Source organism: Macrotis lagotis, chromosome X (assembly GCF_037893015.1).
Source record: "Macrotis lagotis isolate mMagLag1 chromosome X, bilby.v1.9.chrom.fasta, whole genome shotgun sequence".
NCBI lineage: Eukaryota > Metazoa > Chordata > Mammalia > Peramelemorphia > Peramelidae > Macrotis > Macrotis lagotis.
Genome location: NC_133666.1, coordinates 630,502,543 through 630,515,202, shown reverse-complemented (window position 1 = coordinate 630,515,202; position 12,660 = coordinate 630,502,543). Strand labels below are relative to the sequence as shown.

General features: G+C 42.2%; 1 protein-coding gene across 1 annotated transcript in view; it reads right to left on the bottom strand.

The window, feature by feature from the left end:
• The window catches only part of MLLT1 (MLLT1 super elongation complex subunit), a 114,532-nt gene extending 106,459 nt beyond the window's left edge, over positions 1-8,073 (bottom strand). The window contains exons 1-2 of the mRNA XM_074202172.1: positions 7,951-8,073; positions 2,254-2,434 (exon numbers count right to left, since the gene is read on the bottom strand). Of these exons, the coding sequence (XP_074058273.1) occupies positions 2,254-2,434; positions 7,951-7,962 (193 nt within the window). The 5' untranslated portion in view covers positions 7,963-8,073. The remainder of the gene's footprint in view (positions 1-2,253; positions 2,435-7,950) is intronic.
• Between the last annotated feature and the right edge of the window lie 4,587 nt (positions 8,074-12,660).

Here is a 12,660-nt window from a genome sequence, read left to right as displayed (position 1 = left end):
CACAGAACATGATTATAAACCATTTCTAACTGTTGTTGCTATAGCATTTATTAAACAAGGAGACTTTACAACAGTTTGAATTTTATGGATAGGGTCTTCTAAAAATGCCGTATTACCTCTGCTACATCATTCTCAAGACTGCCCTCAAAAAATACAAAAGAAGACATAAGCCCTAGAACAGGACGTAAAGTCACCCTTGATTATCCATATTCTAAATCAATCCAGTCTTTCTTTTCCCCCAATTGACTATCTGCTAGGCTACCTCATTTATCCTCAAATAACAAATAATGGTCCCCAGGATCATATATGATAGGGAATGAGTACAGAATTTAATCCTGGTAAATTTCCTTTACTGGCAATTCTTTTAACTGATTATAGTAGGAAAAGAAAGGAAAAACCAATAAAGGGAACTTTTCCATGTGATCTATTCCAGTTCATATTAAAGCTAGAAGGAGAAAATGGGGGGGGAAGGGGGACAAGAAAGTATAGTATATAGGAAAAGTTACTGGATTTAGTGAACTTAGGTTCAAATTCCAACTTAATTATTATCTGTATGACCTTAGACAAGTCCTCCTGGAGTTTGTTTGCTCCTCCACAAATGAAAGGACTAAATTAGATGATCCATCAAAGTCCTACTATCTCTAATCCCTATGACTTTATGATCCTAATAAAAAGGGAGATGAATGAAAAATGAAGGTCTATGCTGTACAGGTTAGTTTTTAATAGATAACCTGAAATACAGCAGATTCAAAAATGGCACATGCATCTATTAGAAGTGGATAAAGGAAGTAAAAATGGGAATGGTAGGAAAAGATGAGCAGGGGAAGAAGTTAGCAAGTAATTCAAAGAAAGTCAAGTAACTCAAACATTGATTAGTTACCCACTTCATATAAAACACTATGTTAGGGCAGTCTCTGTCCTTGAGGTAAAATTTAATATAAGAAAAACCATAAAAGAAAAAAGGGAAAAAAGTAATCTGTTCACCAACAATCTATATTGAGCTATATATACACCTAGTACTTTTCTTAGCCCCTTACTGCTACCCATAGCTACCCCCCTCCACCACCCCCCACACCTTCTGGCTCAATTATTCAGGGATTATCCATGTTGCTTTCATCTCATTGTTGACATTACCACCTGTTCCATTTACTTTATTATTGACATATCTGTTTACTCCTAGAATTCAATCAGCAGCTTAAGCTCTTAAGGAAGGAGGTTAGAAGTTCTGACCCCATATGCAGGTTTAGCTATCAAAAAAGGGCATTTAGGGGCAGCTAGGTGGCGTAGTGGATAAAGCACCGGTCCTGGAGTCAGGAGTACCTCGGTTCAAATCCAGCCTCAGACACTTAATAATTACCTAGCCGTGTGGCCTTGGGCAAGCCACTTAACCCCATTTGCCTTGCAAAAACCTTAAAAAAAAAAAAAGGCATTTAAATTAAAAAATAATTATCATTGTTGGCCCTGTATAGCCAGTGTATAGTGAGTCATGTGGCATGCTTAATAAAATAATCAACTCCACTTGCTGAAGTTTTACATCATTCTGAGAGGTGAGAATTTCCATTTTCTTTTCTTTTTTTTTTAAAGGTTTTTTGTAAGGCAAATGGGGTTAAGTGGCTTGCCCAAGGCCACACGGCTAGGTAATTATTAAGTGTCTGAGACTGGATTTGAACCCAGGTACTCCTGACTCCAAGGCCGGTGCTTTATCCACTACGCCACCTAGCTGCCCCTAGACTTTCCATTTTCTAACAATGAAACCGGACACAAGAAAATTAGCAGAGGACTAAGATAAGTTTTCATTTTATGAACTTTTTTTATTCTTTTATCTAAAAGACTGTCCAGTTTCAAAACACCCCCCCACCCGAGTTATAAAATTATACATGCAAATAGAAATTATTTTGGACTAATGCACTATTTTTCACTTCCATTAAAAAACTAAGGAGCCAGTTCATTCATCAGTTACTGTGGCCTTGTCCTTTTCCCCAAAATTAATTCAAACATTAAAGAATATATGTTCTAATGGTCCAAATAAGAAAAAAGAAAAAACATTTATTCTTCAATGATAGGTCATATTCTGTCTAAGCTTCTAAATAAGAGTGCCAAGAGATAAGGTCTCTAAAACGAATGTATAATAAATATGTGTTCTACTGTTCCCTTGGGAAAAGGTGGAACAAAATTTAAAAAATATCTCAAGACTAAGGAATTTGATGTTGCATCCATTCCAGGCAAGATTATAAGAACCTGGATAGCACTCACCCCGTTTGGGTTTTGGAAAGCTATCATGTAGTCGAAACACCACTCTTTCCACGAAGTGTTGGATGTCACATTGCTCTGGACCTCGAACAAACACCATCCAGTCATGAGTGAATCCCTCAGTGGTGGGCTTCTTCCTCAGCTGGGCTCGGTGTCCCAGTTCTAGCTTCACCTGTACAGTGCACTAAAAAGGGGGGGGAAAAAAGTTTGACTGGGGCCAACACAAAACAAACAACAGAAGAATGTGGTAGGGAAGGGTTAACAAGCTGGGATTCTAAAATGTCACACAATGGTCTTCTATAACAGAGAGGTTAGCAAAGAAACTATACAAAAAGCCTCCTATATAATTCCAATATACCTTCAAGCCATCTACTATCTTGGATTAACTTATGCCTTTACACTCTCCTTCACCCCAAATAGAGAACAAAGAGTTACTTTTCAGGCATGCATATTATCAACAAAAACATCAGCTGTAAGTTTTCAATGCAAAATTTTGATTACCCATGAGGATGTAAAGGCAAAAACGAACCAACTCATTTTCACATTATAGCTGTAATCAGCAACATAGCTCACTTAACCAGAGCCCTGATTTATTGCTTAAATATGAAGAAACCAAGTGTTTTCATAGTTATACTTAAAATCCCTATTTCAAAGGGTCATCACCATATTAGCCAATCAGCACCATTTATTAAAAGCCCAATGTATGCAAATCACTCCATTAAAAAACAAAAATCTCCCCACAGCTCCTAAAAAGCTAACACCACAGTTGGACAGCAAGCTGTAAGTACACCCAAGGAGGAAAAGCACAAAGCAACACAAAAACAAGTACAATGGGTAATTTAAGTGCAGGGAAGACAGACAGGATAATCAGTCAGTCAGCTTAATTTATTCACTGAACTGAAGTTTACTAAGCACCTACTATTCCACAGTGCCCTGGGAGCTAAATGTCATGGAGAACACAAAGATAAAAAGTCCAAATCTTTGCCCTCATAATTAAACCTAAAATAGGGACACACAAAAATCATATAAAGCAGAATGTTAATTAAATGATAAGTTACCAGGAAATCCTTCCTAGAGGGAGGAGATTGGGACAGTGTTGCAAAAGACAAGTGGTCTTTCTTATAGCAGAGGAAAGGAATTACTATGACAAAATGTTAAGAACATCCATCCATCCATTCATCTATCTTTTAAGTTGGCAAAAAGCACAGGGGCAATCCATGTGTGGATGACCTACAGAAAAGATTACAGTTGATGGAGGGACTTAATTATTTAGGTTACTTCTTGTAGAAATCAGAGTTGACTGAAAGTTCCTGAAAGATGGGAGAAAAACAATATGTGACTGGGATTATTCTTGTAGTTCTAGGTAGAATACTTTATTTTTTTTTCTTTTTTAGGTAGGATACTTTCAAGAAAAAGCTGTGGGTTTGGAACAGGTAGAGAAAGTCAACTAGAACTATATCATATTTCGAAGACTAAAAGAATTAGGAAGAGGTTGGTGCTATATTGAAGATATGGGTTTGCAACATGTTAAGTTCTGGTGTCAGTGGACATCCATTTGGAATAAAATATGGAATAAGAAAGGGTATGGATGAACAATTAAGTTTGAGAATCATCTATCACTATGTATTTGTAATAAACAAAATTCTTAATTCACTGATTATAAAATCAATTAAATCTTTTTTACTTGGAGATGAGCCATATCGACCAATGGCTTTCTCTTCGATCTGTTTTTCTCAATTAAGTTGCTAGAAAGGTTAGAGGTAAAAATATGTATTTGCAAAATGGTTCAAACTCTTTGTAGATTGTTTGATAATCTCCATATTAATATTCTTAGAAAATATCCTTGAGGGTAGAGACCACATTTAACTAATCCTTGTATTGCCCCACAGTTTTGCTTCAGGGCCTTGCACATACTAGGCACTTAATAAAATGTTTCTAGAATTCATTCATTCAACACACAGTATTCAAACATCACACCACTGTTAGTATCCTTTGTTCACCCATTCACAACGCTTAACAAATTACCCATTGGCTTTCTGGTATTTGTGATTAAATTTGGGGTCCTCTACAGGACATACATGTTGCGATACAGTTACTGGAAAAGAATGGGAGAAAGCAATTTAATCAGGGGGTGAAACATAAAGAGCCAAAATAAGCCTCCCCAGCCAAAGTCAACGGGCAGCTTGGAGGCAGTGGCAGGCTATTATTTCAATTCATGTGCCAGAATGAAGGTATGGCATAAATGCCAATCTCATTTGCAACAGCAACCTATTCCAACCCAGTCAGTATTGTCCAAAGGCTGGACATCAGATTCTGGCCAGAATAATTTGGCTTTTAATTACTTCTTGACCTGACCATGAGAGGAAGAAATATTACTTCAAAGTATGGAATATATGTGTCACTTATTCACCAAAGGGTAGGTGAAAAGAACTGCACTGACAACTACTATAAAATAAGAGAATATAAACCCAAAGACACTTCATCTCTTTCCTGCCATACAGAAGAAATAAGTAATGATGAAGCATTTAGTTATTCAAGGCACAACACGATAGGGTAAGATGAGAAATTTGTCAACCTGGTTAACTACAATTCATTTTTTAATTATATGTTGTTGGCATGTGGCCAGATCAGCTATTGGGGGTGGGGAAGGATTTAATTAAATCCACATACAAGAGGTAGAATATTCAGTTTATATTCCACCCACTCCTTATTCCACCCCCTGATCTTCTAATCATTTCTTTGAATGTTAGAACAAAGAGGCAACACTGCACAGTTTACTGAGTGCTGGACATGGAGTCAAGAGACTTGGGTTCTAATCCTGCTTTGAACACTAGCACTGTGATCAGACATTCAATCTCTCATAAGTTTCAGGTTCCTTATCTATTAAAAGGGGACAGTCCTTAAACTACCCCGTCACTAATGAAAGTAATATGGAAACATCACATATTTTACTAATTTGGGTTATTGTTCAACCCATTTATTTGTTTCCTTACAGTTCTTATAAAGAGTAGATAGCGGTCGCAGTAAAACAAATGGTTAAGACAATCTTGGAAGGTCTGAGAATTTTCATTCATTCTTTAGTATGGGAGAAGTTAAAGGAAGGATGGTGAAATTCTTTCCAGGTAGCACACCATCTGATAGAAAATGCCATGCAAGGCCCTCACAATCATTAGCTGAAAACCCTAACCCTATTTCTTCCCATCCCTCAGATTTTGTGAGGATGCCCTCAAAAAGAACAAAAGAAAATAAATCAAAATTTTTTGGGTCATTTCCAAATACTCCTGGTTATCCCATGCCAATGCCAATAAGATACCTGAAGAGTGGAACTCTGAAAGCAACAGGGGACAGGGATGTTAGCAGATCTTTTTTTTCCTTCAACATTGCAAATGCTGTATCCCCTAATCCTGAGCCCCACAGGGAGGTCTTTATCTACTAGTTTATATATAACACTTCCCATGAATTTCTACTGGGAATTCTTTCCAACAGATGCCCCTTCCTCTGGGAATTCACACATTACCAAGTGATATAATTATCTCTTAAGTTTTGTTACTGCATCAAATTCCCTAGAATAAAGCAATCCCATTCCCATGTAGGAGAAAGGACTGCAGTAACTCCCCCCTTTGATTCTGTTAAATCCTATTGAATCTATAAATTGGGAGCAATATACCCTTGACAAGCTACCCATATGAGGATAATAAAGATAGGAAAAGTAATGCTTCAGTGATACTTTAATGTCAACACAAAGTAAACTTCTCAGAGTTGCCCTCTCAGTACTTTGGACCTTTGGATATTGTTAAGGGACCATACAGAAGAGCCGCTTGATCACACAACAATCACTTGATCAGACAAACATCATCTACTCTTCTTAGCCAAATATGTAATACTAAGGAATGCTGATTCAGGGGCAGGGAAAATGCAAAGGTCTGTAACATTTTTTTGACTGCCTTATAAGGCACAGATGCCCAAATCATGAGTCTGGAGAATCACTGGAAGCAACACCCCCCAGTAAACACTGGTTGTCTCACAACATTTTCCATTCTAGATCAATGGTTGAAGGATTAAAAATTCCAAGAGCTGTAGAATATATTTCATCATCACACAATCTCAAGAGTTGGGATCCTACAGATATCTAGTTCAACCCATACCTGAACAAGAATCCTCTTTATGTCAACCAGTCTTTACTTAAAGACTACAAGCAGAGAGAACCCTCACTTTTGGATACTTCTAGTTGTTAGCAAGTTTCTCCTTACAGGCAACCAGGCATCTCATATCTCAGGATATTGAGTTGAAATATAAAAACTGTTCTGGAGAATACAAATGTGACTTTTTCCCAGGACATTAGCTGAATGGATAAATGTGTGTGTGTGTGGGGGGGGGGGGGGCTTCAAGGTGGGTAAGAATTTCTGTAGTAACAGAAACAGCATAATCCCAAAGGCTGCAGAACACCATCAGGATTGTGCCAGTTGATTAGATAGGTATAGGGATGCAGTTCAAGGTGTTTTGTTAATGGTAGGGGGGAACCCAACTCTTTAAAAGGTCAGAGGTAGCAAGCTGTTACTTCTGCAGGAGTTTGCAAGCTCACAAAGCTTTCTGTTGAAAACATCAATGAATTGCTATAAATTCCTCCTTTCCCAAAATAAACTCCACACTACCTCTCACGTGGAACCCTTGAATCCTTCAACTTGGCACATCACTTGAGTCAGGAAAAGTACATAGATTCCCTCTTAAGCTAAAAAGGCTACAGTCAGCAACAAAACCACAATTTGATCCCTTCTAAGCTATTGTGACTAAAAAAAATGCTTGAATAAGTTAATTAACCTGAGACATCTAGGCCCTGAATCAACATTACTGCTTTGGGGGGGGGGGGCAGAAGATACCTTCAATCTCCCTCAGCACTGTGTGACCTTGTCTTACTTAATAGCAGGGAAATTCCCCCCCTCCCCTTCAAATCCCCCCACCCCTTAGGACAACCTAAGAGAGGATTGGGAAGGATGATGGAGTTTTGAGGGACAAGGGAGAATGGTGACCCCGGTTTTCTAAAACAAAGAAGATGAAGGGGACCTTAAGAAACGGTCTCAAATTTAGGGAATAAGCTGATCTTGGGTTTTTGAAAAGAATTAGGAAGAGAAAAGAATGAAGATGGGGAAGATTCTTAAAATTGGTTGGATGGGGGGGAAATCACAGGCTGATCCATCAAGAGCTTGGAAGGGGCCTCTGAGGCCATCTCATCCCATCCCCTAATTTTACAGATGATCCCTGGGTTTGGAAGGAGGGTGGGGAGTGAAAATAAGGGAAACGGAGGTGGAAGGTGGAAGGTGAGGGAAACGACCCCGGGGTTGCTGAAGAAACGAGCCGGGGGAGAGATATTTATTTAATTGTTGGGACCAGAGGGAGGAAGACCTGGAACGTGAGCGTGTGTGAAAGACAGACGAGAGCCCTGGGCTGGAGTCGGGGGGTCAAGGGGGAGCGCAGACGTTGGGGGCTTTTTGTCAGGGGGTGGGGGACGGCCCCGATTGGGGAGGGAGGAGCCAGGCGGGGTGCCCAGTGCGAGCCAAGCACGGAAGGGCGGGAGGCGGAGGGGGACCGGGCAGGGGCCGGGCACGGGGGTGGGGGAGGGGCACCGGAGGCCGGAGCTCCGGGGGAGGGGGTGCGGGCAGGGGGCCGGGCCGGGGGGCCCCGGGCCCGGCGGCGCCTCCTCACCTGATTGTCCATGGCTGGCGCCCCGCCCCCGCCCCCCGGGCCCCGCGTCGTCCGCCTCCTGTTCCTCCTCGCAGCCGCGGCCGCCGCCTCAGCTCACGGCCGGCCCGCCGCCCTCATTGTCTGTCAGGCGCCGCCGCCGCCGCCGCCGCCGCCGCCGCTCCCCGGCCGCCCGCCCGCCGCCCGCCCCGCGGAACCGGAAACCGACACGACCCGGGTCGCGAACCGACCGCGGCCCCCGCCGCCTCCCGGGCCCCGGCCGCCCGAACTGACGGCAGCCGCGGCCACTGAGCGACCGGGGCTGGCGTCTGGGGGGCGGGTCTTCCGGCCATCCTGGGGGAACCCGACTGCGGTCGGAGGGACCAGGCCGGCAGCCAATGGGAGACCGGCTTCGGGAGGGGCGGGGCGGGGCGCCGCGAGGGGCGAGGGATTGAGGGGAGAGACAGGGCCTCTGGGGACCGGGAGGTGTGCGGCGCACGTGGAGGCAGGGGAGCGGCGCGAGCAGCCGCCAGGGGGCGCCGCCTCTCCCGGCTGCCCGCGCTCCCCCGGAACCGTCGGCTCCGCCCTGGAAAAGGCGCCACGGGGGCCACGAGGCGCGGTCCCGCGTGGGCCGGGCGGGGGAGGGGCCACGGAAAACCTCCCTCCGCCCCTTCCCTTAGCCTTCCGCAGAGGCAAAACGAGAATAAAGGCCTTCCTTCACCCCCCCACAGGTGCGTGGGGGAGGGGAGCCTGCAGCCCCCCCCAGCAGGAAAGGGGCTCCTTCCACAGTGCCACGCCCCGAGCCCACCCGGCAGCCGACCACCCCGCCCCCACAGCGGAAGTCCCCACGCTCGTTACAATGGGGATTGTCCACGCGGACCCCCGAGGGCCAGTTGGTGTCTCCAGGGATGAGGCGCAGAAAGACCAGAAGTTCAAGGCCAAGGCTTGTGACCCTCATCGGCCCGAGGAGGATGGAAGCAGCTCCTCTCTCCCACACCGAGCCTGTGCTGAAGAAGAAACGTCCGTTAAATTACATCAACATATTATTGTAAAAATTAAATAGATTGATCTACTTATTTGGGGCACAACCGATGCCTTCCAACCAAATCCTTTACAAAGTGTATCTTCAAGAAATCGCTTTCCAGATTGTCGGAAGAAAGGAACACCCTTTAACTTGGGTATTCGTTATTAATAATAATCAGCATTGATCTGGCGCTAAGGTTTGCTTATCTCTTTGATCCTTCAACAAGAAGTTTAGCTGTATTAAGCCCATTGCCTCACAAAAACAAAACAATCCAGTGAGAAAGGTGCTATTATCCATCTTTTACAGATAGGGAAAGATATAAATCCTTTACTGATAGGGTGAAGTGATTTGCGGTCTTTCTGGAGTCTAATTTGTACCCAACACATTTAACTCTCGCCCAGAGCACTCCCTTGTTGCCTAGACATCTAATATTTTTTTTTTTAGATTTTTGCAAGGCAAATGGGGTTAAGTGGCTTGCCCAAGGCCACACAGCTAGGTAATTATTAAATGTCTGAGACCGGATTTGAACCCAGGTACTCCTGACTCCAGGGGGTGCTTTATCCACTGCGCCACCTAGCAGCCCCCCTAGACATCTGATATTAACAACAGGGTTTGATCAGCAATTTTGTTGCCTCTCCATATTGACTTTTTTGACATTGTTGCTGACTTTTTATATTTTGTCATTGTTGCACAAATCACATCCAACATAATTTTCTTTTCTTTTTCTTTTTTTTTTTTTTAGGTTTTTGCAAGGCAAATGGGGTTAAGTGGCTTGCCCAAGATGTCACAGCTAGGTCATTATTAAGTGTCTGGGGTCGGATTTGAACTCAGGTCCTCCTGACTCCAGAGCCGGTGCTTTATCCACTGCACCACCTAGCCACCCCCCAACCCATTTTCTTGGTGAAGTTTGGAGGGGTTTGCCATTTCCTTCTCTAGCTCATTTGACAGATAAGGAAACTAAAGTAAACAAGGTTAAATGATCTGCTTTTGATGCTTAGATTTGAACTCAGGAAGATTAGTCTTCCTGGCTTCAAGAACTCTATTAACTGCTTTGAATGTGATTCAAACTGGTAGTTGTTAGGTGGGGGGTCGGGAACAAGAATATTGGGTGATCATTTACTCCCAATGTTTGAGACTGAGAGCAAAAAAAGTCCTTGCAAGGTCTGATTTGCACCCTAAATGTTGGGGAAACACAATTCAAAAGGTTTAAATGAAAGCAGCAAGATCCCATGAGCTAAAATTCTATAAAGGAAGTCAGCCCAGGGTGGGTGGGAGTAGGAGTAGGAAGGGGAGGCTCCTGATAATGAAGATACAAGGGAAGATAATTCTAGAAAGAAGGAAAAATCGAGTTTTCTGAAGAAACATAGATCCAATGAGAACCCACAGACCAACACACACAAATATACAGAAGACTGAAGCAAAGTATTAGAGGATGAATTTTAAGTCTTTTTAATGTCCATCAAAAATGCTATCAGGCTTGTCTAAGAGCTCAAAATGAACTACGGTCAACAAGCAAAACTAAAGAACATCAGAATGGGTTTTTAAAAGCTCTATTTGGAGAAAAAAGGAAGGTCTAAGGGTAGAATACCTGCTTGAGAGAAGAAACGATAATTGTCAAGAGAGAAGTCAGAACTGCTCAACACTTAATTTGGTTTTATTTTTTCTTCCAAAGAGAATAACCTCTGCTAGTGATAACAGAACAAAAACTGGCTAACAAGATGAGTAAGGGGTTAGTCAAAGAGCAAGTAGCTGCCCTTGATGTATTCCAATGACCTAATTCAAATGAAATACATCTTTGGTCCTAAAATCCACCTTCCAATTCCTAACTGCTGATTCCTCTGTTGTTATCCTACTTTTATGTTTGTGCATAGTTTTTTCCAGATCAGCTAGGTAGTAAGGAGAAGAACAGATAGGTGATGTAATGGATAGAACCTGAGGAGTCAGAAGGATCTGAGTACAAATTTGGTTTCAGATACTTCCTAGCTGTGTGACTGTGGTCAAGTCATTTAACTGTGTTTGCCTCAGTGTCCTCATCTTTTAAATGAGCTGCAGAAGGAAGTGGCAAACCACTCCACTGTTTTAGCCAAGAAAACCCCAAATAGGGTCATAAATAATTGTATATGACTGAAATGACCATATAACAAAATGAACAGCCATTATGCTAAGGGCTGAAGATATTAAGAAAGGCAAAAGAAAATATCTAGTGATAAACCAGCTATGTACAAAATAAATAGAAAATTTTCAACAGATGGAAGGCATTAGAGTTAAGTAAAATTTGGGAAGACCTTAGGTAAAAGTTGGGATTTTAATTGAGACTTGAAGGAAGCTGTGAGGCAGAGATGAGGTGGGATGGGTTCAGTCAGAGAAAATGCCTGGAGCTGAGAAATGAGTCCACCAGGAAAGAAGTCAGTGTCTGTCCCTGGATCAAAGATTAGAAGTTGTTAGGTCAAAAAGGAAGATGATCAGGGGCCACTAGGTGGCGTAGTGGATAAAACACTGGCCCTGGAGTCAGGAGTATCTGGGTTCAAATCTGGTCTCAGATACTTAATAATTACCTAGCTGTGTGGCCTTGGGCAAGCTACTTAAACCCGTTTGCCTTGCAAAAAACCTAAAATAGAAAAAAAAGAGTGAGAGCAGAGGAAGTGGAGGCATCTATTGTAGATGGCTTTCTTTGGGATTTTAGCCACAAAAAACAGGAGAGATACTGGTTATTGGGAAGGAAAAGTTCAAGCAAAGAATTTTTGAGGATTGAAGCAACATTGACATGTTTTCAGCACACTTGAATTTTTTGTGTGTCTGTTCCCCCCACCCCAAAGACCCCATTGTTAAATATTTACCAGCATATACCCCTCGTATACCAGTGAAATCCCAAATCTATTCCCTAACTCTACTAAATTGATGTATGATAGGAATGCTATTATGATTCTGGAGAAGATAGAAAGGGTTCTCCTTGTCTTTTGGTTTCTTCCCTGCAATCTACAAATCAGTCTTCCTCTCCCTTAAAACAAACTAGATCCTATCAATCTTCACAAACTATTATCCTTTATCTCTCTTAGCCAAACTCCTTGAAAAACTATTTACACTCACTACTTTCACTCTCTCCTCACATTCTCCTAAATGCATCTGTAATCTGGCTCCTAATCTTACCATTCAACTAAAGCTTTCCTTTCTGAACCAACCACCAAGAATCTCTTAATTGCCAAATCCAATGGCCTTTTCTCAATCTTCACCCTTCTTGACCCTCTGCAGCCTTTGACAATAATTGACAATGCTCTCCTTCTGGACATTCTTTTCCCTTGTATTTCCGTCTCCCTGACTGACTGCTCGCTCTTGGTCAATTTTGCTGCACAATCATTGATAACAGGATTCTCTGTCTGTGGGGGTCCTCTAAGCAATTGTGGGTAAATGTTTAAGACTCACCTCTTACACACACACACACACACACACACACACACACACACAGAGTATATATACCTAGTACACTTTTTAAGTTTAAAGAGCATTAGTAACATTTTTCTCATCATTAAGTCTAGACATTAAGAACCAAAATTAATGTGTTCTCTCCAAATTTGCAAGGACCAACCTAGTTCATTCAGATCCTTATCAACTCTCCTTTGTAATAGATTAATAAAAAATACTTTATTTTGCTATATAGCAAGCACTGTGTTAAGTGTTTAGATTGCATTAGTCTCCAATTGTGTCTGTATCTC